We start from the raw sequence: 27984 nt of genomic DNA on the forward strand, positions 1-27984 counted from the left end.
AGATAGCAGGCACAGACTAGTGATCAGACAATGTTCTTCCTATACGAGTCGAGAAAAAGAAACCACTAAAAAAAGGAAATTAACTAAACTAATCTTTTAAGTGCTACCTAAATGCCACGAGAGTTACCGTTGTGTAGTGATGATAAAATGACTTTTATTAAACGTTAGCTACTGCCAGAAGAATGTTCTCATACACTTGTATGCCCTCGACGAAGACTTGAAGCGGTAAACGCTCATCACTATGACGAGGCAGTGATTTTCATATGTGAGTTGACAACTGACTTTGATAGGAGGATAGGAGAAATTACTGACACAACATATTAAGATAAAATACGTAAGAATATGAATAATATTTATTTGAAAGAAAAAACCTTGTTAACAAATATCAATATCCTGTGGCCCCACACTAGGCCATGCCTGTGACGCGGCAGCCGTATTCGCAATTTGCACTAAAGGTTAAGAAAAGAAACTAATCTAATAGGTGATGTAATAGTTAAGGAAAAATATGAAATTGAAAGAAAGAAAAAAGGAATGAAAAAGGGTGGAATGAATGTGTGTAAGTGATTAGGTGATGACCTTCATCAGCATCTCAGTTTGATTGTAGTTAAGACGTTTATTAAACGTTAGCCACCGCCAGAAGAATGTTCTCGTACACTTGTATGCCCTCGACGAAGACCCGCAGCGGTAGTCGCTCGTCACTCTGATGTGGCATTGGCGGCACTCGTCTCATGGGTGTGAAGTTGAGCGCTGGGCAGTGTGCGCGCAGGAACCGCGCGTCTGTCGTGGCCGGCATTGTGCGCTGGATTATCGGGATGCTCCTGGATAATGGCAAAATTGATTATAAATGAGGAACCAAGGTCAGACAAGTAGGCTGATCATAATTGCTAATGACCATGTACCAGAAACTGCAGCGTGGGAAGGGCCTCAACCAAAACAGTCATTGGATTCCAACGCAGAGGGAAAACTGTATGGAAGCTAAAATCATCTTATCTAACTATTTTAATCTTTGCTATTAAAGTACCCATCTAAAACAACCTCTTTCGTACATGGAACAAAACAAACTGTCTATTGTTTTGTCCCCTCTAAAAAAGAGGGTGTGATGACTGTTAGGAGCCCTCAAGGCTCTCAAAGGCTTCTACTTACTTAGCGACTACTAGCACAATTGGACTGCAAATAATGAAGAGTCCTTACATGCTCTCGAATGCTCCTTTCATGGCGATCCAATACGCGTTACTCTCGTCCATTCTGGTGGGTGATACGTGTGGGTCCTTGGCCTCGAACTCAACGGTCACTCCGCTGCCAGCTTCTTTGCACCATCGGTTTATCTATCAATGAAAAAAAAGTACTAAACTACCTGACAATTCACATTTAAATAAATTGAACTAGGTTCCGTATTAGCAAAATATTCATTCAACAAGGAGTTTATTTACAAATACGTACCTAATAGTCGTGTCGAGGTACCTGAAACCGAAACCTGAAACGTGAAAGACCTGACTGACTGACTGACTTAAATCAACGCACAGCCCAAACCGCTGGGACTAGAAAGTCTAGAAAATTTGGCAACTAGATTCCTTATAAGGTCTAGGGGTCCACTAAGAAAGGATTTTTCAAAATTCATCCCCTAAAGGAGTGAAATGGGGGTCCAAAGTTTGTATGGGGAAACAAGATTAGTTAGACTATTTTATTCCAAATTTCACAGGAGTACTCCTAAAGATAAATGACTAAACACGTGTTTCAGGTTTTTTTGAAAATTGAACCCCTAAGAGGGGGAAAAGTCCCCAATAGGGTTGATATCTCAAAATATCAATATGGGTATCGTTTTCATAGTATTTTGAGACGCTAATAACAAAAATGGCATCAAAATTAAAATTAACGTAGCCGAAGTGAACAATCATCCCCCTGGTGGGGGTGCAATGGGGTTGAAATTTCAAAATATCAATATGGGTATCATTTCCATGGTTTTGTGGGACGCTAATTACAAAAATGGGATCAAAATTAAAATATAACGTAGCCGACGTGAACTATGGCCCCTGGTGGGGAATGCTAATTACGAAGATAGCATAGACGGTTGTAACATACACGCTGATTTACAGCCACACGTGATCCAGACTTTTGAGAATGCAATGCCTTAAAGTAATTTTTTTAGCTATTAGCTCAGGGAAAATTTCACTAATACCTACAATGGCTGTTGAATTGTTGGATATTGATGGGACCATGTTGGCTCACACCGTAGTACCTATAATTGGAGATGGAGCCTGTCAGGCCGCGTAGCCAAGATGCCAATCGCTTACTCTCCGTAGCGATCGAAACGCAACTGTCACTGTCGCGCTAATATGGAAGAGTGATAGAGAGACATAATGCTTTTCGTTGTCGAAGCGATAGCGATTGTAACCTTGGCTAGGCCGGCTGTTTCGCGCCATCTCCTATCTTCTGTATGATACGCAGGTGATGGCCAGGGAGGTGCGCGAGCAAATCGTTAGTCACGTGGTGGCCAACTGGGAGGAGTTTGTTATTATGTCTCATTAACAGTAACGGTGATAATTACTCCAGCTCCGTTGAATACTGCCTTGAAATGTCGCGCCCGTTTACTTACGGTAGTCTCTGCGAGTTGGTAGCGGCAGGACAACTGTTTCCGTGGGAAGCAGTAGCTAGGTATCAGCATCAGCAAGCCCACCCCGAGGTTAACCGTGACACCTCCGCTAGGTATCAGCAAACCCACCCCGAGGTAAACCGTGACACCTCCGCTAGGTATCAGCAAATCACACACACTGATACACTTCATCCATGTAAAACTCCGCACCATTTTGCAATTCTCTCTCAAGTTGCCGTTTAATGTCGTCCGAAAAACTGTCCTTATATTTTTCCCAGAGACTTAACGGGTCAGTAAGTTGACAAAAAACTAACATTATTATGAAAAGTTCACGCAGCTTGAAGGGAGAATCGCACAACGCAGCTTCCTCTAAAGTTGAGTCCCAATGTTTATCGTCCTCTAGCAATCCAAGGGAGAACCACTAATGTAGTGTATAAGGAGGTGCTATAGGTACAAAAGGCTACAACTACATAAATAAAAAATATAAATTAAAAGGTGTTAGGTACAAAACGTACATTAGATTATATTAAATAAGTCGAGCTCGATTAATCGATATAATTACAATTGGTGTCTTCAAGTCAAGAGTGAATACTGTGAATACGCTTTTACTGAAATAGTGAGCTACACCTTCGTAGGGTTGCAAATAGAAAAAAAAACAAATGTTTTTTTTTCAAATTTATGAAAAAAAAACATGAAAAAAACCTGGCACCATGGTTTTTTTCTAAATTAGGTTTTTTTTTTCAGATGAACAAAAATATGCCACAGTTACGGTTTTTCGTGATTTATTTGTATATGTAACTTAAAACTAAGTAATTTTTGGGGAATCCCTGAATTCCCCGATGCGGCGACGAGAGGCGTTGGTGTTGCCAACAGTAAATTGCGATAACTACCACTACAAATTTCATTTATGTTGTTATTAATCAAAGTTGTTAAATTAAATTGGTTTAATGGTTAACATAAACTGACATAAAGTCTAAAACAAGTAAAACAACCGTATAAAAGTATTAACTGCCTTGCAAATGTTGAGTTTTCATACTTTAGAAAAAAAACGTACACCAGAAAAAAAACGTTTTTTTTTTCACGGTTTTTTTTCATGTTTTTTCTCAAGTCAGAAAAAAAAACCGTTTTTTTACAACCCTACACCTTCGGCCTTGTCATCACTTTCCAGCAGGTGAGACTAAGGTCAGTCACTGTTCAGTCCGTAAAAAAAAAAAAACAAAATTAAAAAAACTCTCATGCGCGTGCGAAGCCGCGGGCAAAAGCTAGTATTAAATAAAGCAGCGATAGACACTTTTTTTTTTCAGCATCTCGACTATCGTGTACATAATATGTTTTAGGCGGATTTGGCCTAAAATATTTTCAAGTTTTACATTACCATCCTTTCAAATAATTCATGGTTGACTGTTGTGGCCAGCCGGATGTCGAAGGTGGCTGTAAACTTCTCTGGCACTATGTTGGTGAGAGTTCCTCCCTAAGAGACAATAAATTATAATAAATACTCAATTTTATGGAAAGTCCAATTATCTATTCATTGTACCAGACCTACGTACAAATGTAGTTTCTTTTGTTCCAATTGTAATACATAATTTTAATGGCGTACCTATCGATAAATTTATTACTTCAATTAATGTCGAATGCCGACATTGTAGTAATTTATTTAAGCGTGGGTAGGTAAAGCAATACAATTAAATCACAAACAATTACTACCTATCTGTGCTGTGAATATGAAATCCATTAACAATGTACCTACTTAATAATGTTTCATCACTATTTTGAAAATATATTGTACATATGTTTGCTAAATTCAAGTTTTTGTCTACATTATACTTAGATATTGGATAAAATTACCATCATGGAAAAACAACTTGTATTTTATTTCAGGACTTTTACAACAAAATAAAAACACTACGAAAACTTATAAATAAAAAATTTGCCCTAAATCGTGGTCTGTAGGTAGGGTGCCCAGAAGGCTGGCCGCATTGCCCCGCTGGATAGCAATGCTGATCCTTTGGGCAAAATATTGGCCAGCCCTCTGGTCACCGGAGGCCTCTATGAGGCGCTTTGACAGCTCCTCATAGAGGCGACGCGCGCTAGGTCCCCACGGCCCCAGGGTTTCCACTCCAAACGCCGCAAATATGTAGCTACTACCTAGTGTGACATATTTGCGGCGTTTGAGGCTTTCGGAATGGAATGATATTGAAAACTGGATATTGATAAAGCAATGGTATTGGAAAGCTCGGTTTTCTCGTAGTAAATGTCGATTTAACATGACTATCTTTATCGTAAAATTAACCCACAACTATTCCAGAAGTTCACCTATTTCCAGGTACTAAAACAGCTCCTCGTAGATGCTATAACTTTTTAACCGCAATTATCTGGCACGTGCCTGGAGCACACTGCCACCTAGTCCTCAGTAAAAACAGAGCGATATGCATTCAGATTTAATTACAGACTGAAACACTTATAGACTAAACGTGAAGTTCCTTTTTGAATTATTCAAGGGAATTTCACTCAGTTTTGTTTTCAGTAAAGCTTTGTTTTTGATGGGCCGACTTTGTGTAGGATACATGCAATGAAAAGGCACAAGAAGACGAAAAAACTTATCTTTTTAACAGCAGGGATGTATTTTGCAAGTATTTAACTAATTTGACAGATTTTTTTGCCGAAACATGAATGGCCACCCAGTTCTCCAGACTTGAACGTATTAGATTATTTTGTATGGTCGTACATGCTTTCGAAACTACATGATTATAAAATCATAAACGTGGATCATTTCAAAAAGGTTATCGAGCGTATTTGGGACGAAATGCCAATGGAAATGGTGTGTATGTAATGTAACAAGTAGGTATACAAACTTCGAGCTTGGTGAGGTTAATGGTGGTAATGTCGCCGATGGTAAGGCTCGAGTCGTCCACCAACTGATGGCGGTACTTGTCTCGTAGCTCCATGAAGCTGTTAATTATGTGTCGCACCTGAAAACAGTACAAAACTACAGATTACCAGTTCGCCGGACGATATCAGCCTGTCAGTTGTTCGGAACTGTCACCTTTTGCGTTTAACTGACAGGTTGATATCGTCTGGCGAACTGGTAATCTGTGGGCCGCTTTATAAGTTGTAGGTAAACTCATAACAAGTGTGTGGTGAAAATAATTTCACCACACACTAAAAGAGATTTCTATAAAGAGATGATTGTCGCTAACGTGACAAAGTATGAACTTTCGTAAACTCCATTTTTAACCGACTTCAATTTCATAGAAGGAGGAGGTTCTGTATTCGGTTGTGGCTATTTTTTTTTTTTTTTTTTCTATGTACGTTCACCGATTACTCCGACATCCGTAGTCCGATTTGAGTAATTCTTTTTTTGTTTGAAAGGAGCTACCTCCGAGTTGGTCCCATTTTTATTTGGTTCTGTTCTGATGATGGGATCCATGAGGAATTGAGGGAACTCCTCAATTTTTAAAGGCACATGCATGGTGTTTTGGGCGTTTTCTTAAGCAACTCGAGCATTTTCTCCCGAAAACCACTAATTTGATGAAGTAGACCTGATGATGATGATTATTTTTATGATAATGATGATGATTTCTTTAAATGTAAGTATGTTCACCGATTACTCCGGCACCTGTGATCCGATTTGAGTAATTCTTTTTTTGTTTGGAAGAAGTTACCTCCAAGGTGTTTACGTATTATTTTTGGTTCTGGTCTGATGATGGAATCCATGAGGAATTGAGGGAACTCCTCAATTTTTAAAGGCACGTGTTAAGTGATTTCGGGGTTTTCTAAAGTAACTCGAGCATTTGCTTCCGAAAACCACCAATTTGATGTACTGCAACTGTAGCCTTACCACGAGTTTGACATTGACATATTCGCTAACGTCTTAAGCATCTAAATGTAACTTTTTATGCATCTCGCTCACACTAAGGTTAGTACGAGCGAGATGCATAGGAAGTAAGTTACACACATGCTAGCGAATATATCAATGTCAAACTCGTGGTAAGCTGGTAAGGCTACTGATCGGGGGTTAGGGTTAGGAGTTAAGGGGTCAGAGATTAACGGGTCGGGGAATGGCGGTTGAAGGGTTGCTGGTTCAGGATCGAGGGGTTCCTGGATCAGGGGTTGATGTGCTGTGAGGTTGAGTGATCGGGGGGCTGAGGGATTGGGTCAGTGGCGGGGCGGGCGGATGGATTTAGTTGACAGGAATTATAATTTCCCAGACGGACTCGAGAAAATTCCTGGTTCAGGGTCGAGGGGTTCCTGGATCAGGGGTTGATGCGCTGTGAGGTTGAGTGATCGGGGCGTTGAGGGATTGGGCCAGTGGCGGGGCGGAGGATGGATTTAGTGTAGTAGTAACAGGAATTATAATTTCCCAGACGGACTCGAGAAAATTCCTGATTACATACATATTTATTAAAGTAATAGGTACACGAATTTAGTGTTAAACATGATCTTGTTTTTCATTCATGCGTCGCGCTCTTAACAATGCGTTATAACTAAAAATGGAAAAATAAAAACTTTTTACAAAAAAAAGCAAACCGACTTCAAAAAGGATGAAATAAAATATTATCCTTTTTGAAGTCTATGCGTTACCAACTGATATGTTTGAAGTCGGTGTCAAGCCAAATTTTGAAGCATACCATGATTTTGGTGCGATTCGATAAGGATGTACCTACGTTGGATTGCCTTACACGACGACAATGAACGTACTTTCTGTAGGTACAGTCGACGTTAAAAATATGTTTACACTTTTCGCCTTATTACAAAGGAGTAAGCAAGTAAACAATTTGTCCTATTTATACCTAAGTGGGAGCCACTGATTCGTACAAATAAATGGCAAATTGGCTTACAGTAGGTAAACTTTTTTTATCAACATAGCAAGCTTTGTTAATCGCATTTTATCGGAGAAAGAAGTGAGATCTTACGCAGAGTCAAGCCCACTGCAAATATTATTTCTATTCAAATTACACAGTCCCAACAAAATTTTAAGCAACCGAAATTATTTCAATAAGACCAGGCAAAATTTATCTCGTTATTTCCTAATGCTTCTTAATGGTTATGGGCATGATTGCGTACGCCGTAGGTAAATACAGTCTGATTCGATTTTTTTATTAAATATATTTGTAGTTTTGCATGCACAGACCAACCCCTGTTTTCTGTGGCGGTTGTCTATGTTTGCATGTGTCAAAATTACGTTCTGTCCTACTTCAATCCTAGCACCTAAATAAAATTAAAAATACCAACGTCATCTACACGTCGTATAAAAAAAGGCAATTTATATACGCGACTGTACTACAAAGTACCAAATGGACGCAAAGCTTAGGTTATAATATAAATTTGGGCTATAAATCCGGCCTTAAAGATACCCTGATGAGTAAAGTAAGATTGCATACATAATTTACTCGGAATTACGAGTAACTTTCTGGCCACTACAGATGTCGAGATTTTGTGTTTTACCGAATATGGTAAATATTAGTAAAGTAGGTACATATGTACAATGTACAAACAGTTACCCTTTTCACTAACTCTTAGTAATTTGGGATGACTTCAAAAGTATATTTGTAATTATTTAAGCTTATATTTTAATGGCAGTGATAATTAGCAGATATTTTTTTATATTTAACAGCGGAATTGTCATTGGTGTTCCTATTTTTAGTTTCTTTAGCAGGTATTTGAAAGTTAATCAAGTCACATCATTAATCTAAGAGTTTATTTCGTGGTGTCAAAGATACCATAATATTTGAAACTTGCTGAACGAAGTTCGTAGAGGATATCATTTGTTATGACAACTCATAAATCATCAGGTTTTAAAGGGTCGGCAACGCGCATGAGGGGCCCACTGATTAACAGTCCGCCGGACGGTATCGGCCTGTCAGTTAGAACAAAATTTGGACAGTTCCGAACAACTGACAGGCCGATACCGTCCGGCGGACTGTTAATCAGTAGGCCCCTTAACATTCCTGGAGTTGCAGCCGTATCTTATACCTTTAAACGAGCAATTCTTGTATATATATTTATTTATATATATATTTCAGGGATCTCAGAAACGGCTCTAACGATTTCGATCTTGCTAGGTCTTATCTCTGGGAAAACGCGCATTTTTGAGTTTTTATATGTTTTCCGAGCAAAGCTCGGTTTCCCAGATATTACGTACCTATATAACTACAGCGATCGCTTGCCATCAGACGGGCAATCAATCAAACAATCGATAACAATATTCCCAGGCAACTTGTGTCTAAATAGGTCTGCAAATATGCCTCATCTCCTAGGAAGAACCGTCTATCAAGCGTTATCTCGAGATAGTCGTGTCAAGAACTAAGCCCTTGTGGCATGCTTAGCGGTTAGCCTTCTGCCGCTGTAGCTGTCTACTAACAGATTATATCGGGTCGTTAATTTATCGTTTTTGTCGTTTAATACCCAAACCCATGCCACAGTGTAAAGAGTAACAGTGGACCGACGCCTTTGTCACAGACAGGGTTGTCACAGGGGTTTAAACAACTGCCCACTGCCCCTGGGGTTTAAACTTGAATTAAGACACGGTAGCCCTGCAAGTAGTACCGAGCTACTAACAATAGCGATGTATGCAGCTCGGGTGCGTTTCTGTCGAGACGGCTTCGTCGAATGACTGTATTGTTTTATAGACTGTGCCCATACCCATGACCTGTGCCCAACAGTTGTGCCCATAACCTAACAAACGTTTAGACATTTCCCATTCCCAAACCCTTTTCATAAACACGTAACATAACGTACCAACAATAAATAGGTTTTTTCGGAGTGTAAGTCGAAATTAAACCAATCTAAACTTTGAAGGAAAAACACAGAGGTAACCTTACCTTCCAAATAGAGTCCATCCATTATAGTTGAGCGTTTCTTTTATTTTTTGCCATTTTATATATTGTGACCTTTTTTGCCACTTTTGTGTTATTTCTAGCCAGGTTCGCGAGCCCTTTTCATCCTTATAGGAGAAAAAAAGTGTTTTAAAATTTCCATAATTTTTTCAAACTTTCCTTTTTGTTACCGCCATACAAAGTAACACAATAGGAAAAAAAACTCTGGGACATTTTTTTTATCCCTCGTAAGAGCTCGTGATTCTGAGTAGTAATAACACAAAAGTGGCAAAAAAGGTCACAATAAATAAAAATGGCTAAAAATAAAAGAAACGCTCAGTTGTCTATACATATAAGTACTTCACGTGTCTAAATCTAGGCAGACACGCGAATGTACGAGTACAGATGAGAATTGGACACGAGAGTTTTCAGAAAACGGAACGAACACTCTGAAAGACACAATTTACATGAAGGCACGCGGCGCTAACGTACAGTCAGCTGCAGAAAAAAGGTACCCCCCTGCATAGAAATTTGTATGCAAAAGTCCTAAGTAATAGTATTGCTGACTGTACCTAGATACATCATCCAATTAAAAAATTCTCTGTAATCTGTCTGTGTCATTGTGATTTCTTTATGTAATTTTTATTTGAATGTGTAAAATAAATGACTTAGATTGAAAATAAAACGAATTTGATAGTAGGTATTCAAATTCATAAACTATTTCCCCGACCCAATTATACACTTTGGTACGAGTAAATCGTAATGGATGAACTAGAGATACTTCTCTCATTGGCGCAATAAACACAGACGCGACTGGCTGCTCGCCAGTTTAATAACTGCACTTCAGACTCCATTACTTAGTATATTACATGATTATTACTTGTAAATAGCACACATGTGATCATACTAGCTTCTGCCCGCGGCTTCGTCTGCGTAAAACGATGATGTTTGTGTCAAAAATTATCCTACGTCCCTTCCCGAGGTACAAACTATGTACATGCATACCTACAAAATTAGATCTCAACCGATTCAATGGTTTAATTGTGAAGAGGTAACAGACAGACAGACAGAGTAAGTTTCGCATTTCTCCAATCTCTATTTACACATTAGTTTTTTTGCTAAAACTAGTGATACCAGTATACCGGGTGTGTCCTGTGCCACGAGCAAAAAATTTAACTGTTGCCATACTCCTCAAACTGACCAACATTTGTTCAGCGACTTTTAAAAATAATGAAGACTTTAGACTTCGTATTTCTATTACAACTTAAATATTGTCTTCAATGTACGCTGTCATCAGTGTAATTGACGTTGCTTGTCACGCTTTAAACAAAACAAAATTCGCAATACATTGCGTCTTAGAATAAACTTTAAAGTGTGTTAAAATCAAAACAAGCTATTTTTAAAAGTAGCTGAACAAATGTGCCATTTTCAACCAAAAGGGTACTTATTGTCGGTTGTCAATAAGGCGCTATTTCCATATAGCTTCAATTCTAAATCGACCTTATCGACAGCCGACAATGTAGTACCTTTTAGTTGAAAGTTGAAAACGTCAGAAATGTTGGTCAGTTTGAAGAGTACAGCCTACAGTTTAATTTTTTGCTCATATTACAGGACACACCCTAAGTATATAATATTTATCTTTCCTACGTCAAAATAACCTACAGTACCTAGGTATCTAGTTTTATCGTACGGGATGCATTACTAGGCAAGTTAAACTATTTGAATGCCATTAAACCCAGAGTAATATTATAGACCCAGACAACTGAATAAACCAACTGGTAAACAAATGTATTTAAAACTAAGTAGAGCGACATTTAGAAACATTAAACTGAGTGGATTATAATAAAGGTTAAATAAACAAAACTAAATCTGATCCGAGTCACTTTCTGCGGAATTTCATTGCACCGTAGAGGCACGTACCTTTTCCCCACTGTTGTCCGGAAGGAGCATAGAACCATGTCCTGCTTTTCCAGTGCACACTATTTTCATTTCTGAAAAAAAAAAAAGTTAAAAAAAAAAAACAAAATATATCACTGCTGATAGTTCTGTGATCTTAGATAATTCTCATAATGCCATTTATAAAATTAATCGTTAAAATTACGTCAAAATGTGTGATCTAAATCCATAAAAACATATACTTAAATAAGAGTCACTCACGAATGGCATGTACATAATATGAATTGTAATAAATGTAATATTAATACCTACCTACAAATCTAATACTTAAACATTAATAAATACTAATAGTATGTAAAACATGATAGGTACTATAACAGCACACGGTCATTAAGACTTAAAGGCTTCGTAAGATTTACCTGTAAATATGCAGGTAACAACTATTTCTTGTTTGCAAGTTTCGCTTAGAAGTTTTTGGGGTCAGCCTCACAACAAGTTAGTCTAATTAGGATTGGATTCAGGTCCCCAGGCACAAGAAAATGTTTCTACGTGGACTTTCCTTCTGAAAATTTGATTACTTCAATGTCCAAAAGTTCGCAACAGGCGTACACAAATACGCATAGGTATTTTTGTATGCCTACTTACAATGTTTTGCGATTAAATTTAAGAAATATTACTGCGATGTCGAACATCACCAATGAAAGGATTATAGTCACTGGCACACTATTCATAATAATTCGTCAATAAACAGAAAATAATATTACCAAGGTGTATTGAGAGTAAGTGCTGATAAATATTGATCATGATTACATTTTGTCGACGTTTATCCGGCAATATTTTTTGCGAATCCATCACTTTAATCACTTTCGTAAAACAACTTTGTTCAAAGTCGAAACTTTATTTTATCCCAGACTCAAGTTGAGCCAATAACTAAAAGTATTTTATACCTAACGCCATGTTATAGCGGCCCTGGCTCGTAAAAACTCTTGTCTTTACAGGCTATAAAATAAGTAAATGGCCAACCGTGAGTGATAAGTAGTTCACAAACCAGAAACTACTGAAATCCTGTCTTATTTTATTCATTAATTTACACTAGGTACCCTCGTCGCAGAGACAAAATCAAGAATCTTAATTACTTGTACCTACTAGAATATTTTCAGTACCTAAAGCAGAGGACATCTTAAGATTTTAAATCAGTTCAGGTGTCTTAAGATTTTAGATCAGTGTCTTAAGATTTTAGATCAGGTGTCTTAAGATTTTATATCTTTTTGGGCGATTACGGATCAAGGTATACACCTTCATACGTATATAACACCAAGGTTTTCAAAAGTCCAAATAATCTATCTCGCCTTTTTAAAAACAGTGGACCAATATTTTTTAGGTGATCAAGTAGGTACCCAAGTTGCCCTCGTAAGGCGAGTTACTTGGCGCAGCCGGTAGGATGAATAAGTAATGTAATGCGCTCCTCTTCATTGCGCTGCTTACTGCGGGCCGTTCCGCATTGCTCATTACTTTAATTAAATCACATATTTGTGTTGCTTTTTGTACAGTCAACTGTAAAAATATGGGTGTAGCCAACTTATTCAAAAATATGTCCCATAGTTCTTAATTCGCTGACATAAGAGCTATGGTACATATTTTTGAGATGATTTGTGCACCCATATTTTTACAGTTGACTGTACGATATATAAGTACTATCCACAGTAGTATTTTAGCGGGTTAACCATTGACATAAAATTTTAATTGATGGTATGTAGGTACATTATTTGTTATTGCATTGGTTGAGACTTTAATGAATATTCCCTAATAATGTTTATTGTGGTTGTAATATTTCTACAGGTAGTACAGATTATCAGGTTAACCAGCAAATAACGTAAAGTTTGTATAACAATTTAATAAATATCTTCATTTTTGTACAGATACATTTAATTTTCCAGAGAGCGAAAAAATAAATAGCCGGAACAAAAAATATACATAGTATTACATAGGTATATAAACTGTTAGGAAACCTTAGGAAATTAGGAAATCAATGCAAATTGTTAGGAAACCTAGGGAAAGAATAATGTTAATTTTACGACTATCAGAACCTATATGCATGCTTCTACAAATTACCAAACAGTTTAAAAATTTAAAATTCTACTACTATCTCCCGTTTTCTATTTCCCTATTAGCAAATAATAATTTTTCCATGAGCTAATCTCCCGGATTAGGTGTCGAGAACACCTATATTCTTGAAAAGTTCTACATGTGCTAGCGTTAAGTAAATTATCGCCTGAAACCCGAGGAAAGCTATGTGTACTTTCCAATAAGAACTTCGTGAAACTTGACGGGTTAGAGTTATGGTAATAAAATAAACTGCAGAAGAAAATCACCTTCACAAACTTTACCCTTTTCATTGCTCTTGGGTTGGTAGGCAATCGATAAAAACTTTTTTGCGTAAAATTGATTATTTATATTTTTTTATTTTTTTTTTATTTAGTGTCGTGTTGGACATAAGTAGTGTAGTTAATTTTTATCTAAATTACGTAATTGGATTCAAAAGTATATCGCGTGCAGTAGGTGCTTGTTATAAAGCTCTAACTGCTATTAAGAAAAAACCAATCATTCTTGCACCCTACTAGAAAAACAAGCTAATAAAACCTAAAATATTTGAACCATGCATTGAAATGAGGACCCTAATAAAATCTGCCAGGACCATTCCTCAAAAACAATATTTTAGCAAAAATAACTTTCATGAGATCTAGTATTCTGGGTCCGTAACAGCAGACGTGAGATTGCTTGAGAAAATATCGAATAACAAAATGTTATTCAGCTTATTTCGGTTTCTTATAGCTATTATTTTACTTGGTTTATGTGAGGTAAGGGTGGATTTGTAAAAGCCGGCAATGTTGCAGTATATTTGTGTGAGCTTTGATTTTGTACGTGGCTTATTGAGAATTGTAGAACAAATAATAATTTGACGGTTCAAGTAATTTTCACACGACGTTATATGTACAGTATGTTTTCATTATAAGCAACATTGATAAGAAAGATTCTTCTAAACCAAAAACAATAAAAAAAAAGGGTTGAATCTAAAGTAGTTAACAAGAATAGAATTTACAAACAAAAAATACTCTGTATAGGTAAATATTTATTTACATAGGTACTTTATAGAGGAATGTTGTTACCAAAAGTAAACAATAACGGCTTAGTAACTCGCAAGGCCAAGAAGGTGTAAACGGGTGACAGTCACGGACTTGAAGGCCATAATTACTAAGGGTTGTGTTGTGGTGGCGCGTAATGTGTCGGAAATGGATTGTCTGCGCGTGTTATTATAACTTTCATAATTAAGAGACCATCAACGTGCACACTAGCGCCACTGCTAAATAATCGTGATTATTATCAAACTGCACAACGGGACCTAATCGCGTATTTAAGTCCCGTTGTGCAGTTTGATAATGTTTAATAATCGTGAAAGTTTAAATCAGTGAATCGTGATTATTTAAATTTAACGACATGTATTTAAAAAAGTGGGCCGCTACGTACTGTATTTTGTATTTAAGTACCTTTTGAATACATCAAACTAGTTTTTATGTTGCTGGATTCGTCAATCTATGCATCCAAAGTTAAAACGGCCGTTTTTGTTTTGAGTTCATAGACAGACGTAGCGGCCCCCTTTTTTAAATATCTTTCGTTAAATTTAAATAATCACGATTATTTAGCAGTGACGCTAGTGTGCACGTTGATGGGCTCTTAAGTAAGTCATATACTACATACGCAGGTAGAGAAGCATCACTTAGTGCAAAATTGTTTGAAATATCCCTGATCAAAAATATCTTAATGCTTATGCCGTGTACGAAAGTCTGGTAGTGTAGGGTCAAAAACGTTAGGGAAAACCAGCAATTTTCTGTACACATATATGTACCTAGACACAAAAAGCGGTAAAACAACAACTTAACTAATTAATTCTAAAGCGTTAATTGACCAATGAAAGTCAATTTCCGCCGATGCCAGGACCGTTTTGCTCGGTACAACTTTAAGCTATATATTATTGGAACCGAAGTTTAAAGGGAACAAACTTTGCTCATCTGACTTCTACGAGCGATAATATACTTTTGGTTAAAACTTAAAACCTTATGGTTTACATTATACTCTAGTAATATTATAAGTGTGAAAGTGGTGCTGTCCGTTTTTGGGTTCCGTACCCAAAAGGTAAAAACGGGACCCTATTACTAAGATTCCACAGTTCGTCTGTCCGTCTATCTGTCACCAGGCTGTATTTCATGAACCTTAATAGCATGAACAGTTGAAATTTTCACAGATGATGTATTTATGTTGCCGCTATAATAACAACAAATACTAAAAAGTACGGAACCCTCGGTGGACGAGTTCGACTCGCACATGTCCGGTTTTTTTTATTTTCTCCCACCTACGGCAAAAGGGTTACGATTATAGGAATCTACGTGTTTGTGGTCGTCCAGAGAGAGACATGGGATATAATTTCTAGGCAGCAGGCAGTCATCTACCAAGTGTAATGTTTGAAGGATTGTAACTTGGAACATTAACAATTGTACCTACAAGTTAAGTGATTTCAAATTTTTTTTGATCACGAAATGAGGCATGAAACAATTTTTAAAATACAATAAGTTATATGAATCAGTTATATGAGTCAATAAGTTATATGAGTTATGAGTTATATGAAGTGGCAATGGGCAGGCCACATTGCACGCAGAGAAGATGGCCGATGGGGTCGAAAAGTGCTCGAGTGGAGACCACGGACTAGCAAGCGCAGCGTAGGACGTCCACCCACAAGATGGACAGACGACCTTGTTAAGGTCGCCGGAAGACGCTGGATGCGGGACGCTTCCAACCGGTACGTATGGAGGTCCAAGAGGGAGGCCTATGTTCAGCAGTGGACGTCTTATGGCTGAGATGATGATGATGATGAAGTTATATGAGTTACATTACAAAGTCATTCCGCTAACTGCCGATTATATCAACAAGACAACGAGGCACCTCTAAACGGACGGTTATTTCACTTCGGGGAATGAAAAGTTCCGTTATCTGTAGTTAAAACAATGCTCTTTTGCTGTACTTGGTACTTTTATAGCAGTCCTTTGAAGTAAATGGGACGTTTACCAACTTTTTAAAACTTTCGTTGCCAGTGTTATGCTGTTATGCTAAGGATTTATTTTTTCACAATCAATCAGTCCCGCAATAATTGTATTACTTTTATTTTTCACTAGCGACCCGCCCCCGGCTTCGCACGGGTTAATAAATTATACTCCTAAACCTTCCTCAAAAATCACTCTATTGATAGGTGAAAACCGCATGAAAAATCGTTCAGTAGTGTTTGAGTTTATCGCGAACATACAAACAAACACACAGACAGACGCGGCTTGATTTATGGAAGGGTCTTACTTATACGCAATTACATAATATTAGTACATATTTGTATAGGTATCTTAAAAACTTTGTTTTGCGACCCATATATGTGCAACACGCGTACTCGACGTGCTCATCAGAGGAGATTGTAAAGGTCGCCGTTATCGGACACGAGATGAAGGCATTGACTTATAATATCTCAGGACGGGCCTTACGGGCACTAAAAATGGTATTAGTTCAGCGGTGTCACTCACGAATTCGAGCCAATCGTGCAGTCTAACGCAACTAGTTGCGTCCAATCGCGCGTGTGATGCGAACTTATCTACCAATCGCGTTGTAGCGGTGTCACACCACTGTACTGGCCCCATTGATGCCCCATTATTATTGACTACTATATATACTCTATGAGGACTATATATACTCACGCCACTTAGTTTTCTCCCCGTTGAAGACCAAGTACTCTTCGCCGGCGTTGGACAGCCCCTCGTCTAGTGCGAAACCCACATTTAGGCGGCGGTAGGCCTCGGTCTTCAGAAACTCTCGCATCCCCTGTTCGCCACCTTTTTCTTCATCTAAAATAAGCAAAAATCATTTAATTTGCTCGTTCTGCTCCTAAATGTACCATCAGCCGCAAAAGTATATGGCGACTTTAACAATGAATTCATTCATAATTTCTCCATGCACTTTTGCAGCTCTGTGTTCAGTGAGCTTATGAGTGAATTCCATTCATAAATGTGTCCATTCCATTTTTTTTTGGAATAGACATAAAGAAAAAGTACCTATGAATAATTCTAGTAAATAAATTAGGTATATCGTAAATCCGTAACAAAGTTTACAGTTTTCTGTAGCGTTGTTCAACGTTCAAATTACTAAAATTAGGTAGTACCTCGTTTAGTAGTACCACTGTATATATATTGTATGTAAATAAAAAAATAAATAAAAAAATAACTAAAATTTCAATTTGAAAAGGGCTAAATTAAGATTAAACTTTATTTCCTAAAATAAATACATAATAATATTGTTAGTATTTTTAAACGCAGGTAGTACCTACAGTTTTTAAAATCAACTAAATTTAATTGCGCATTGGGTCACTCGCGTCACTCCCTACCATATTCTATATATGTACCTAGTTAGGCGCTTTCTCTCTGACGCCAAAAGACGCCCGCCTGTGGGAGACTACTTCTCCATGCAGACGTAGACTCCATTTTCCTCTCTCTTGTAATTTACAAAAACAAACGTTAAAGGATGACTCACGTTAGCCCGGGTCGTGTCCGGGCCGGAGCTTCCGGCGCATCGTTTTCTATGGAAAACATCATGTGATCGCCTGTCATGTCATAGAAAAGTAAGCTCCGGCCAGGGCTAACGTGAGTCATCCTTAAATTGGGTAATACCTAATATTTTCTGTTTTGTTAATATCCAGAGAGGAATATATACGAGCTAAATTTATATGGAGAAGCGTTTACTTTTTCTAAAGAGAAATGTTCCACAATATACCTACAGTGTCCCTGCATTAGGAAGATCAAAGCACTTAACTACGCCGGTTCGTTCCAGGTCGTTACAACACCTTTACAGCCTCTATAAAATCTCCCTAATAGTTTATTCAGTTTCGTTTGCAATCTTATTTCACTAGTAAAGTTAATTTTAATTAGCAAGAGATACGATTTTTATATTGGTTTAACATTAACAATAGGGATTGCAGAACCGGTACTGTTTAAAAGAACCGGGATTGTCGGTACTAGGCAAAAATGGAACCGGGATTTCCCGGTATTTTCGGTACTTTCGGGACTGCCTTCAAAAATCAATTTTTACATACATTTTCAGTAAAAAAAGCGTGAAACGACCATGAATCTTTTTCTAACATTGGGACAATAAAAAAGTAGCATGAAGGTACCAACTTCTTTTGTACGATAATATGTGTCTTTAAGCCACACAATCATTGCCTACATTAACGTATGTTATATGGACTGCGTCAGCATACTATTCTACTAAATAATATAATTTGGTTTAATCCTAAAACTACATGTGATATTTTTACTAGGTATCTGTTGATCGGCAAAAACTGAATTGTGGCTCAGTAATATCATTTATTTTTTTGTTTCGTGAAATGGATAAAAAATTAACTAATTTTCGCATGCGTTCAAAATGGGCTGTGGACCTTCGAACATATAATAAAAGAACTATCAATACGACAATTCAAGAAATTATTAAGCCAGAATTAAGAATTTGCCAAGGACCCCGGGCATGTCACTGTAATATTGATTTTAAGAGCCCATCAACGTGCACACTAGCGCCACTGCTAAATAATCGTGATTATTTAAACTTAACGACAGGTATTAATAAAAAAGGGGTGCCGCTACGTACTGTATTTTGTATTTAAGTTTAACTTTGGACGCATAGATTGACGAATCCAGCAACATAAAAAGTAGTTTGATGTATTCAAAAGGGAGTGTGCACGTTGATGGGCTCTTAATTCATTTAAAATATCATTATCATATGAGAGTTTCTTATACCGTGTTTGAATTTGAATTAAAAGGAGTATCGATAATCATTACATAATTCTCTCTAGTTTTTGCTTCTATTTAGTATACAAATAACTAATTATTCGTATAAAATTATTTATCGTAAACACACTTATAACCTTAAAGTTTCAAATTACGCAACTTATATTGTCGGCATTGTCAAACCCATTGTGTCCATTGACTAAGTATTTATTGTATTTTATTTTAATGTAGTGGTCACGGTCAGCCGTAAAAGTATTACCATCAGCCTTAGATTGATAAAATATATTTATTTTCTTTATAAAACATGATATTTCATGAAAACAGTCAAATATTGTACCGGAAATGTTAGTCCCGAAAATCCCGAAAGTACCGGGATTTAAATTTTGAAATCCCGGTTCTTTGCTTAGCTCTAAATCCCGGGAATTCCCGGTACTTTCGGTTCCGGTATTTCCCGGGAGCAAACCCTAATTAACAACGGGAGATACTCAAAGTAAAGCAATAACTTCCCCTACATTATTTTATTTAATGTAATAAAACCCACATTATTCAACTTGATTTTGTCCTTTAAAATCGACTCTGAATCTTTTATTAGATCATCAGAGCGACAGACTTAAAGAACCTACCCCTTAAAAATATTTAATATTTAATAATACGCCAACGAAATAATAATTCCCGGCTTACGCGCTTGACCCGCGGAAATCCGGCAGAATATAAACCACGTTTTGTTTATTAAAACATGCAGATTTGCATATTTCCAAAGGATGCGCCTAAATATTTAGGTACAGAACAAGAACCTGACGCGAAAACTCTGGGTTCTAGGCCACTGTGTTCTGTCTATTTTAGCGAAATAATTTATTTCCTCGGGAGACACGCGATTTCTGTATTACGGTACTGCCTGAGCGTTGAGCTCGGAATTTAAAATACAATGCTTGCAACAGTAAGAAGACGCTGTTTGCTTACAATTGAATCTTGGTGAACATTTTTCTATCTCGTGAGATACTTAGTGGATAACTAGAAAAGAAAAGAATACTATATTAGTAGTAGTTTTCTAGATGTATTGATGGCAGGCCGATTAATATACCTAATGAACAAACATTGTGGCTAATGTTGCTTTTATTTTGCTACTTCTATGTCTAATACTAATAGGCATTACTTGGAATCATCTGATGTGTTCAAAAACAGGGTTCATCATGACTTTGAACAAACCTGGCATGAATGAAAGATGAACAGTTCTCTTCAGCCGCTTCCCCTTGGCTATGAGCCCCCGAACTGCCTCCAGGTGCTGGATGGAGGCAGACTTCATATCCTGCGCGCCGCGTCCGTAGATCATACCGTCTTCTATCTCTGCTGCGAATGGAGCGTGCCTCCAAGTTCCCTAAAATTATCACAATAAAGAATTCAGCTGCTGCTATATTTTTAACCGAATTTGAAAGAATGTTACATAGGTATTTAGAAAAAAAGTAATGGTTAAAATTGTTCAAGCGTTTTCCTTGTTGCACACGATATTTGAAACAAGATTGATACAGACCGCTTTTTGATGCGGTTCATTTTAAATGTACCTAGCTTATTAGTATTCTGATATTTCAAGCGACATTTTGATTCTAAGAAAATCTTATGAATACCAAATCTGACCGTAATGCTGCATAATTAAAGACCCATTTAGTTTTAATTTAGTGTTATTTTATAAATAAGTTAGTTTATTTTTCTATTTAATGTTTGTATCTACCTTATAAATAAAGTTTTCACAAGACCCATTTTCCTTAATTCAATCTCGTCGTGTTTGCATTTTTCTGGCGTCTCCTTTCAAAGCCGTAAAATTAGTTTGAAACAAGAAAATTACGAGTAGATTCTTAATTTAAAAGGACGTTCCATTTCAATAAAAAATTCACAGATTTCGTGCCTCACACGCCTATCGAGCACATTGGAAATGAATCTACGGAATTCGAAAAAATATTGTCGCTGAGCGATGAGAAAGTCTGGATAAGGAAAAAGTTACAAAATAAAACTACAACGTTGAATGATAATTATTTTATTCTTAGATTAACACAAGTATCCTGGACACAACGCATGTGAACAAACAAATTGCAAAATTTCCACACGCGTATCGAAGTTTGAATAATTGTCGCCGTGGCACATAAATATAGGTACATATTTCATTTTTCGATTAATAAGGAGGATATATTAATGTTCAAAGTACAAGAAAATTATTACACGGCAAATCCGTAGTCAACTCGAGAAGTGGTAGCCACATCGCCGTTATCGTCACTCGAGTCTTGATCGGCAGCGGCCCATTTGCTGCAAGATATGAAATTTTCTTGACAGCAGTTTGACGCGACGAGAGATGACCATAACAGCGTTTGTCTATGTTGCACCAAACCTGAGTTCCAATAGGTACTACCAGGGTTCAGCATCAGCTATCTTGGGTAATGCTCTACCATGTGATCATCATGACGAATCGGATGTCCAAAACAGCGCGTGCCTATGTTGCACCAAACCTGAGTTCCGCTAGGTACAACCAGGGTTCAGCATCAGCTCTATCTTGGTACTACTCTCCTAAGTACTCATCGAGACGAGTCCGATGACCAAAACAGCGTGTGCTTATGTTGTATTAAACCCGAGCTCCACTAGGTACTGCCAGGGTTCAGCATCAGCTATCTGCTATCAGCCGCCAGCAACATGCTGAGGTGAGACCATTTCGTGGCACTTTTTCTTTTTTATGTTTCTCTGTATAAGTTTTTATTTTGTGTTTGTGCTCACGAATAAAATTATTTCTATTTCTACCCCTACCGCTACCGCTACCCCTACCGCTACCGCTACCGCTACCCCTACCCCTACCCCTACCCCTACCCCTACCCCTACCCCTACCCCTACCCCTACCCCTACCCCTACCCCTACCCTTACCCCTACCCCTACCCCTACCCCTACCCCAAATTCTGCCGTCATAATCCCGATAATTCACAACAAACACCGATAACGAACTCTCCGAAACATGAAGTCATAAATGTCATGTGAAAAATGTCGTTCTGACTTTTTGACTATTTTAAGGTTAGGCTACAGGGCAAACCCTTAACCCGATCGTCTTTGTTTTAGGCTCAAAATGTAGCTGACTAAATTGTCCAGAGCTGTTTTTCTCAAATTTTTCATATCATTCTTCGTTTCCAAATTATCGAGCACCAAAATCAAAAATTCGGAAAAAATTGAATTTTATTTTCACTATTTCGACCATAACTTTTTTCGTTTTTGACTTTCTCGAATAATTATTTTTGCACCTTACAGCTCTCGTGATTATGCGTCTTTTGAGCCTATTTTTTAATATCATATCTTCACAACTTTCCGAGATATAAGGGGATCGCACTTTTTCGTGAAATCGGACCCTATACTGGAGCGAACGAAAAGACATTTCCAATGTCAAAACTTTGTTACCTTGATGATTATTTGAGGCAGGCGTCTGGAATACTCATTAGGGAATTTTACTGTGCTTTCAATATACTTTTGTTAAGGCATCCTGGCAGATTTATTTCGAAATTACATGGTCGTAGGTACAGGAGGCATATTTCGCTCGATTAATCTAAATGTAAATGTAATTCTAAATCTAAATCATTGTTGTCTGATCTTACCTATACCTGTACAACATATCCATATGCGAGTTAACCGTAACCCTCCCAGTAGGGTGGTCCACGGTTGTATGGAGAAAAAAAAAAGTTTTCTAAATCTACCTCCACATAGCTAGTTTTTGTCTGTCAATGAGTTGAAATCGTTGTGCAAAATATTAACTCATTTGATTGCGTTTTACTGGTCGCTCATGCAATCATCATTTATGTTGCCTAGTTTTACATCAAAAATACTATGTCGACTCGATCCGCACCAAGGAATTGGCTTTTAGGGAAGTCAATTTCAAGTTTTTCTACGGCACGACTGCCTCGAGCATTAGACGTACTTCGTGTTCTTCAATTTTACCATATAGATGAGGGCAATACCTTGCCAGTAAGTTACAAAAATACCTGTGATGCAGTTCTATGTGTTTGGGAGCGAGCGAGGATACCTACGCAACGTGTCGATTCGTGTGTACGAAAACTATCTAAATTACATACGCAATACTTACTCCTGAAAAAGAACCGTGCTCGTCAAAGTGATAATCATGTGATGCGTCAGTGTATGTTTGAAAACGACCTTGAAAAATTATTTGATATAGCCACAAAAGATGCTTTTAGTACAATGAAAAATGAGGAAGACCGACTTTTTCTACAAAAACAAAGGGAAAGTGTATTTTCGTGCAGTATGGGCAGTGTTGATCTTGTTACGACAGCAAAAGAGAACAGGAAGAGGCAACGGGAACAAAGAGAAGGTAATTTCAAGAAGAGATACGAGTGTATGGAAAATAATGAGCAACGTGAAATAACTGAGCATTCGTCAAGTTCTTCAGAAAGTTCCGACAACGAAATATGTTTCCCACTCTCACGTTATGATATTAAATTATGCCAAGAACCTAAGGCTTCTTCTTCAGACCAATGCACTAATATTTTTAAATCTGCAGAAGTTGTCGCTGCTTTAGATCGTGTAAATTTGCCCGATAGAGGAGCTGTCTTTGTAGCAGGAGCTATTGTCAAGGCTTTAGGGCATAATATTTCAGATAAAACTCTCTCCCGGAGCTCTGTGAGACGTGGCAGAAGAGTAGAAAGAGAGAGAGCAGCACAAGCGGAACTAACAGCTCCTGAAATGGATGGACCCTTGCTTCTCCACTGGGACGGCAAACTCTTGCCAGATATTGATGAATCGAAAACCAAAGTTGATCGAATCGCCATACTTGTGTCTGGGAATGGCCATGAAAAGCTTTTAGCTATCCCTAAAATAGACAGAGGAACAGGAAAAGCTCAAGCCCAAGCATGCGTCGATACGGTTAAGGCATGGAACATGACTCACTCCATAAAAGCACTCGTATTTGATACAACAGCAAGCAATACTGGCCTACACACAGGTGCTTGTACAGAAATTGAAAAAGCCCTTGAAAGTGAACTAGTTTGGGTTGCGTGCCGGCACCATATCATGGAGATTGTACTTTCTGCAGCATTTTCATCTTTGTTTGGTTCTACGGGAGCTCCGGAAGTAGGATTATTCAACCGTTTCCAAAAAAAGTGGCCAAGTTTCAACCACACGGTGTACAAGGCGGCTGAAAATGAACTGTTTGAAAATCCAATGCTTAATATGCTGCGGAATGATTTACAAGAATACTTATCGAATGCCTTGAAAAACCAGCAACCGAGAGATGATTACAAGGAGTTTCTACATTTGTCTCTTCTATTTCTGGGCGGCGGAGGTGTTGAAGAAAGATTCCGAGCACCTGGCCCCACGCATCATGCTCGCTGGATGTCAAAAGCCATTTACGCAATTAAAATATATCTGTTTCGAGAACAATTTCACTTGACCGGCCGAGAGTCCAAAAACGTAGAACAGTTTGCTCTTTTTGCAGTTTTAGCTTATGTGCGTTATTGGAATGAAGCACCTCTGGGCATCAAAGCACCATTGAACGATTTACTGTTTTTGGATACCCTAAAGTCGTACCCTAATAAAAAAATCAGTGAAAAAACTTATAAAGCTTTTGCAAGGCACCTTTGGTTTCTTTCTGAACATTTAGTTGCATTTGCATTTTTTGATGACCGAGTGTCTTCAGAAAACAAAGACAAAATGGCAAAAAATCTAACTCGCCCAAAAAATACTAACTTTCCTCGACGCATCGATGTGGGTACTCAGGGCGAGGGAAACGTTCAGTTAGAAAGTTTCGTTACTGAACGAACGTTATCCTTTTTTGACATCCTTGATGATGATGGAAAACAAAAAAGCCAGCTATTTTTGAACTTTCCATCTTATAAATGGCCAAGTAACAAGGTTTTCTTAGAATTACAGGAAAAGAGTGCCAAGGTCAGAGTTGTCAATGACACGGCTGAACGAGGGATCAGTTTGATTCAAAAATACAACCAGACTCTTACCAAAGACGAAGAACAGAAGCAATATATTCTCCGTCTAGTTGCAAATCACAGAAAACGGTTTCCTGTGCCATCTAAATCTTCGTTAGTTTAATAGTTTGTGGTTAATAAATTTTTCTTCATACATTTTTTATTTCAAACTTTGTTTGTTTTGAGCTACCTCTAAATGCCACTCGATTCTTATGAAAATTGATATATACGGTTTTTATAGGTCTTAGACAATAATGAGCTATGTGGAGAAACAGTTTTCAAAAAAAATTTTTTTTGGACCACCCTACCTCCCAGGGTACCACCAGTACAGGATTGTTATAGACACTATATGCCCTTTTGCAGGTAATCTATGGTAGCTTGTACCTTGAAGATTAGTAATAAGGGCCATTATTGTCTGATTTTACCTTTACCGGTACGATATCAGGTTACTGGCCGTCCCAGATTAACAGCACGGGGTTGTTTATATGTGCGTTTTTTCAGGCAAGCCCCTTGTACCTTGAGGAAGAAGTAATAGGGACCATTATTGCCTGATCTTACCTCTACCGGCACGGTGTCCATATGCGAGTTTAGCAGTATAGCCGGCAGCTCAGGCTGCAGACCTCCCCAGGTTACCACTAGTACGGAGTTGTTTGTTGACACTAGCGTTTTTGCAGGCAAGCCCCTTGTACCTTGAGGAAGTAATAGGGACCATTATTGCCTGATCTTACCTCTACCGGCACTGTGTCCATATGCGAGTTGAGCAGCATAGCCGGTAGCTCAGACTGCAGACCTTCCTATAGGTTACCACTAGTACGGAGTTGTTTGTTGACACTAGCGTTTTTGCAGGCAAGCCCCTTGTACCTTGAGGAAGAAGTAATAGGGACCATTATTGCCTGATCTTACCTCTACCGGCACGGTATCCATATGCGAGTTTAGCAGTATAGCCGGCAGCTCAGGCTGCAGACCTCCCCAGGTTACCACTAGTACGGGGTTGTTTGGGGACACTAGGTGCGTTTTTGCATGCAAGCCTATGGCGGTGGCTTGGGCCGTGAGAAAGCTGATAGTTTCGTCTGCAAAAGTAAGGTTATTTCTTATATCTATATTTAGAACGGTATACTGATTTAGAAGTTATTGAAATGAGCTTAAAATTAAGCCCACTATTTAATGGTCAAATCAATTCAATAAAAAACATAAACACTTAACATTAATAATGAAACTGCGCATAATAATAATACCTAAATAAATAAGCGTATAATAATAATAAATAACATTATCGCAGTATTCTCCGTTCATGAAAGGATTTTACAAAATGGTTTTATTAATAACGAGCAGTAAGTAGTCATAATCAGCAGTGGCAGCACGAATTACTTTTATAGTCCACGATTCGAGTCTGACTAATGAATCTGTAATATCAATTAATAAAATTCTATAAAATTCCGCTTGTTTAATCTGTATTAAATGTAGCTTTGTATATTTCTCTTACCTTATTAAACCGAGCCTTTTTAGTGAGAGATAGTGCAGTATATATTTTGATAAATAAATTGGGCATGTGTTATATTTTATTTTATTGTACGTTGAACGTCCGGAACGTTAAAATAAATCCTCGTTGTGTTGTTATTTGTTGCTGACAGGAAAGACATTCGCCAATAAAATGTAGAGACGGTAAAAGCTGTTAAAATGTATTTTCTCAGAACTCGTATTACTTATGTTTTAGCAAAACGGGACTTAATCGCGTGTAATTAAGTTTTTAAATTTACCCCCGACGTTTCGACCACGGCATTGTCTCTGTAGTCTCGAAGAAAGACCTGTCCGTCGTAAATCCCGTGTTCGTTATTAAAAATGGGTAAAAATTTTGAAAGTTTAATAATATAAATTTCTTCGTCCAATTTATGTAGGTTTTATAATTGTCACTCTCAGGTGAAAAGCAGAGGTCAGGTGTATTATACAGAAAATATGGCTTTATTTTACTAGTGATTTAAGCTGGTGCAACAGTTTCATTGTACTGCACCAGGATCGATACAACCACTTGCAGCATCTACTCTCGTAACATCGCTTGACGCTTTGCAGTCAATTCAAATCTCGACTTTAATTCGGTGGAATAAGGTTGAATGTAGTCGACCCTTATACCTAATGATGATTACAGAAATGTGTTTACCTACATATACGTGTATATTATACACATTTTAGTGTAGTTAGTCCACAAAACATGGCCTCTAATCAGAGACAAGATTACACTGTTAAGGAACTTTATCTACTTAGATATTTTACGTTTGAGACAAAAATAAAATTAAAATAAAATTAAATTTATTTAAGACCAACAAAGGATAAATTTCGTTAGTGACACATTTTAATCTCACAACTAATGTTAGTAGGTACACACACAAACTTATTAAGTAACTAACTACAAAATACAGTCAATAGTAAAATACAGATTCTAACTAATAGAGCTACAAGGGGACATTCCAAGAGAATGTAGCGACATTCTCTAATGAATAGAGAATGGCATTTTGTAAGCGTACAAAATGCCATTCTTCTAATATTTTTGAAAATGCTGAGGAAGCGATATTTGTTCCAGTAATATTAATGACTTGGTTAACAAATTGGCAGTATAAGTAGGTATTCTAAAACTATACGCACTTGATTCAGGTAGCTGACATACAAGGCAAAAGCATTTTGTAAGCGACATTATCGTAGCATGCCCCCAAATAGGTACTTACCATAATTAATATCTGGATGCACGCATTTAATTCGCAAATAATTTTGTAAATTAATTACTGCTGCGTGCTTGGTATAATCCATTTCTACGCTTGTCATTTCTAATTCGGTCTATTTGTTTTATTAAATTACTAGTTGACTGCAACAAC

At 37.6% G+C, this 27984-nt stretch overlaps 2 protein-coding genes across 3 annotated transcripts in view; one reads left to right on the forward strand and one right to left on the reverse strand.

Annotated features, from left to right (window-relative positions):
• Positions 1 to 27984, forward strand: part of LOC134794179 (uncharacterized) — a 148169-nt gene that overhangs the window by 38546 nt on the left and 81639 nt on the right. The gene's annotated exons all lie outside the window — the stretch shown is intronic.
• LOC134794190 (aminoacylase-1-like) lies at positions 596 to 27984 on the reverse strand. Of its 2 annotated transcripts, XM_063765929.1 has the most exons (9): positions 27838 to 27984; positions 26024 to 26190; positions 20376 to 20544; positions 17094 to 17240; positions 11329 to 11399; positions 5446 to 5562; positions 3966 to 4061; positions 1192 to 1325; positions 596 to 818 (listed from the first exon to the last, which is right to left on the reverse strand). In XM_063765929.1, exons 1-9 carry the CDS (start codon positions 27932 to 27934, stop codon positions 617 to 619), a joined length of 1200 nt encoding a protein of 399 aa, XP_063621999.1. In that variant the 5' UTR covers positions 27935 to 27984; the 3' UTR covers positions 596 to 616. The 2 variants fall into 2 exon arrangements, with proteins under 2 accessions (XP_063621999.1, XP_063621998.1); XM_063765928.1 differs by lacking the exons at positions 26024 to 26190; positions 27838 to 27984 and adding an exon at positions 25679 to 25777.

This window comes from Cydia splendana, chromosome 10 (genome assembly GCF_910591565.1).
Source record: "Cydia splendana chromosome 10, ilCydSple1.2, whole genome shotgun sequence".
Lineage (NCBI taxonomy): Eukaryota > Metazoa > Arthropoda > Insecta > Lepidoptera > Tortricidae > Cydia > Cydia splendana.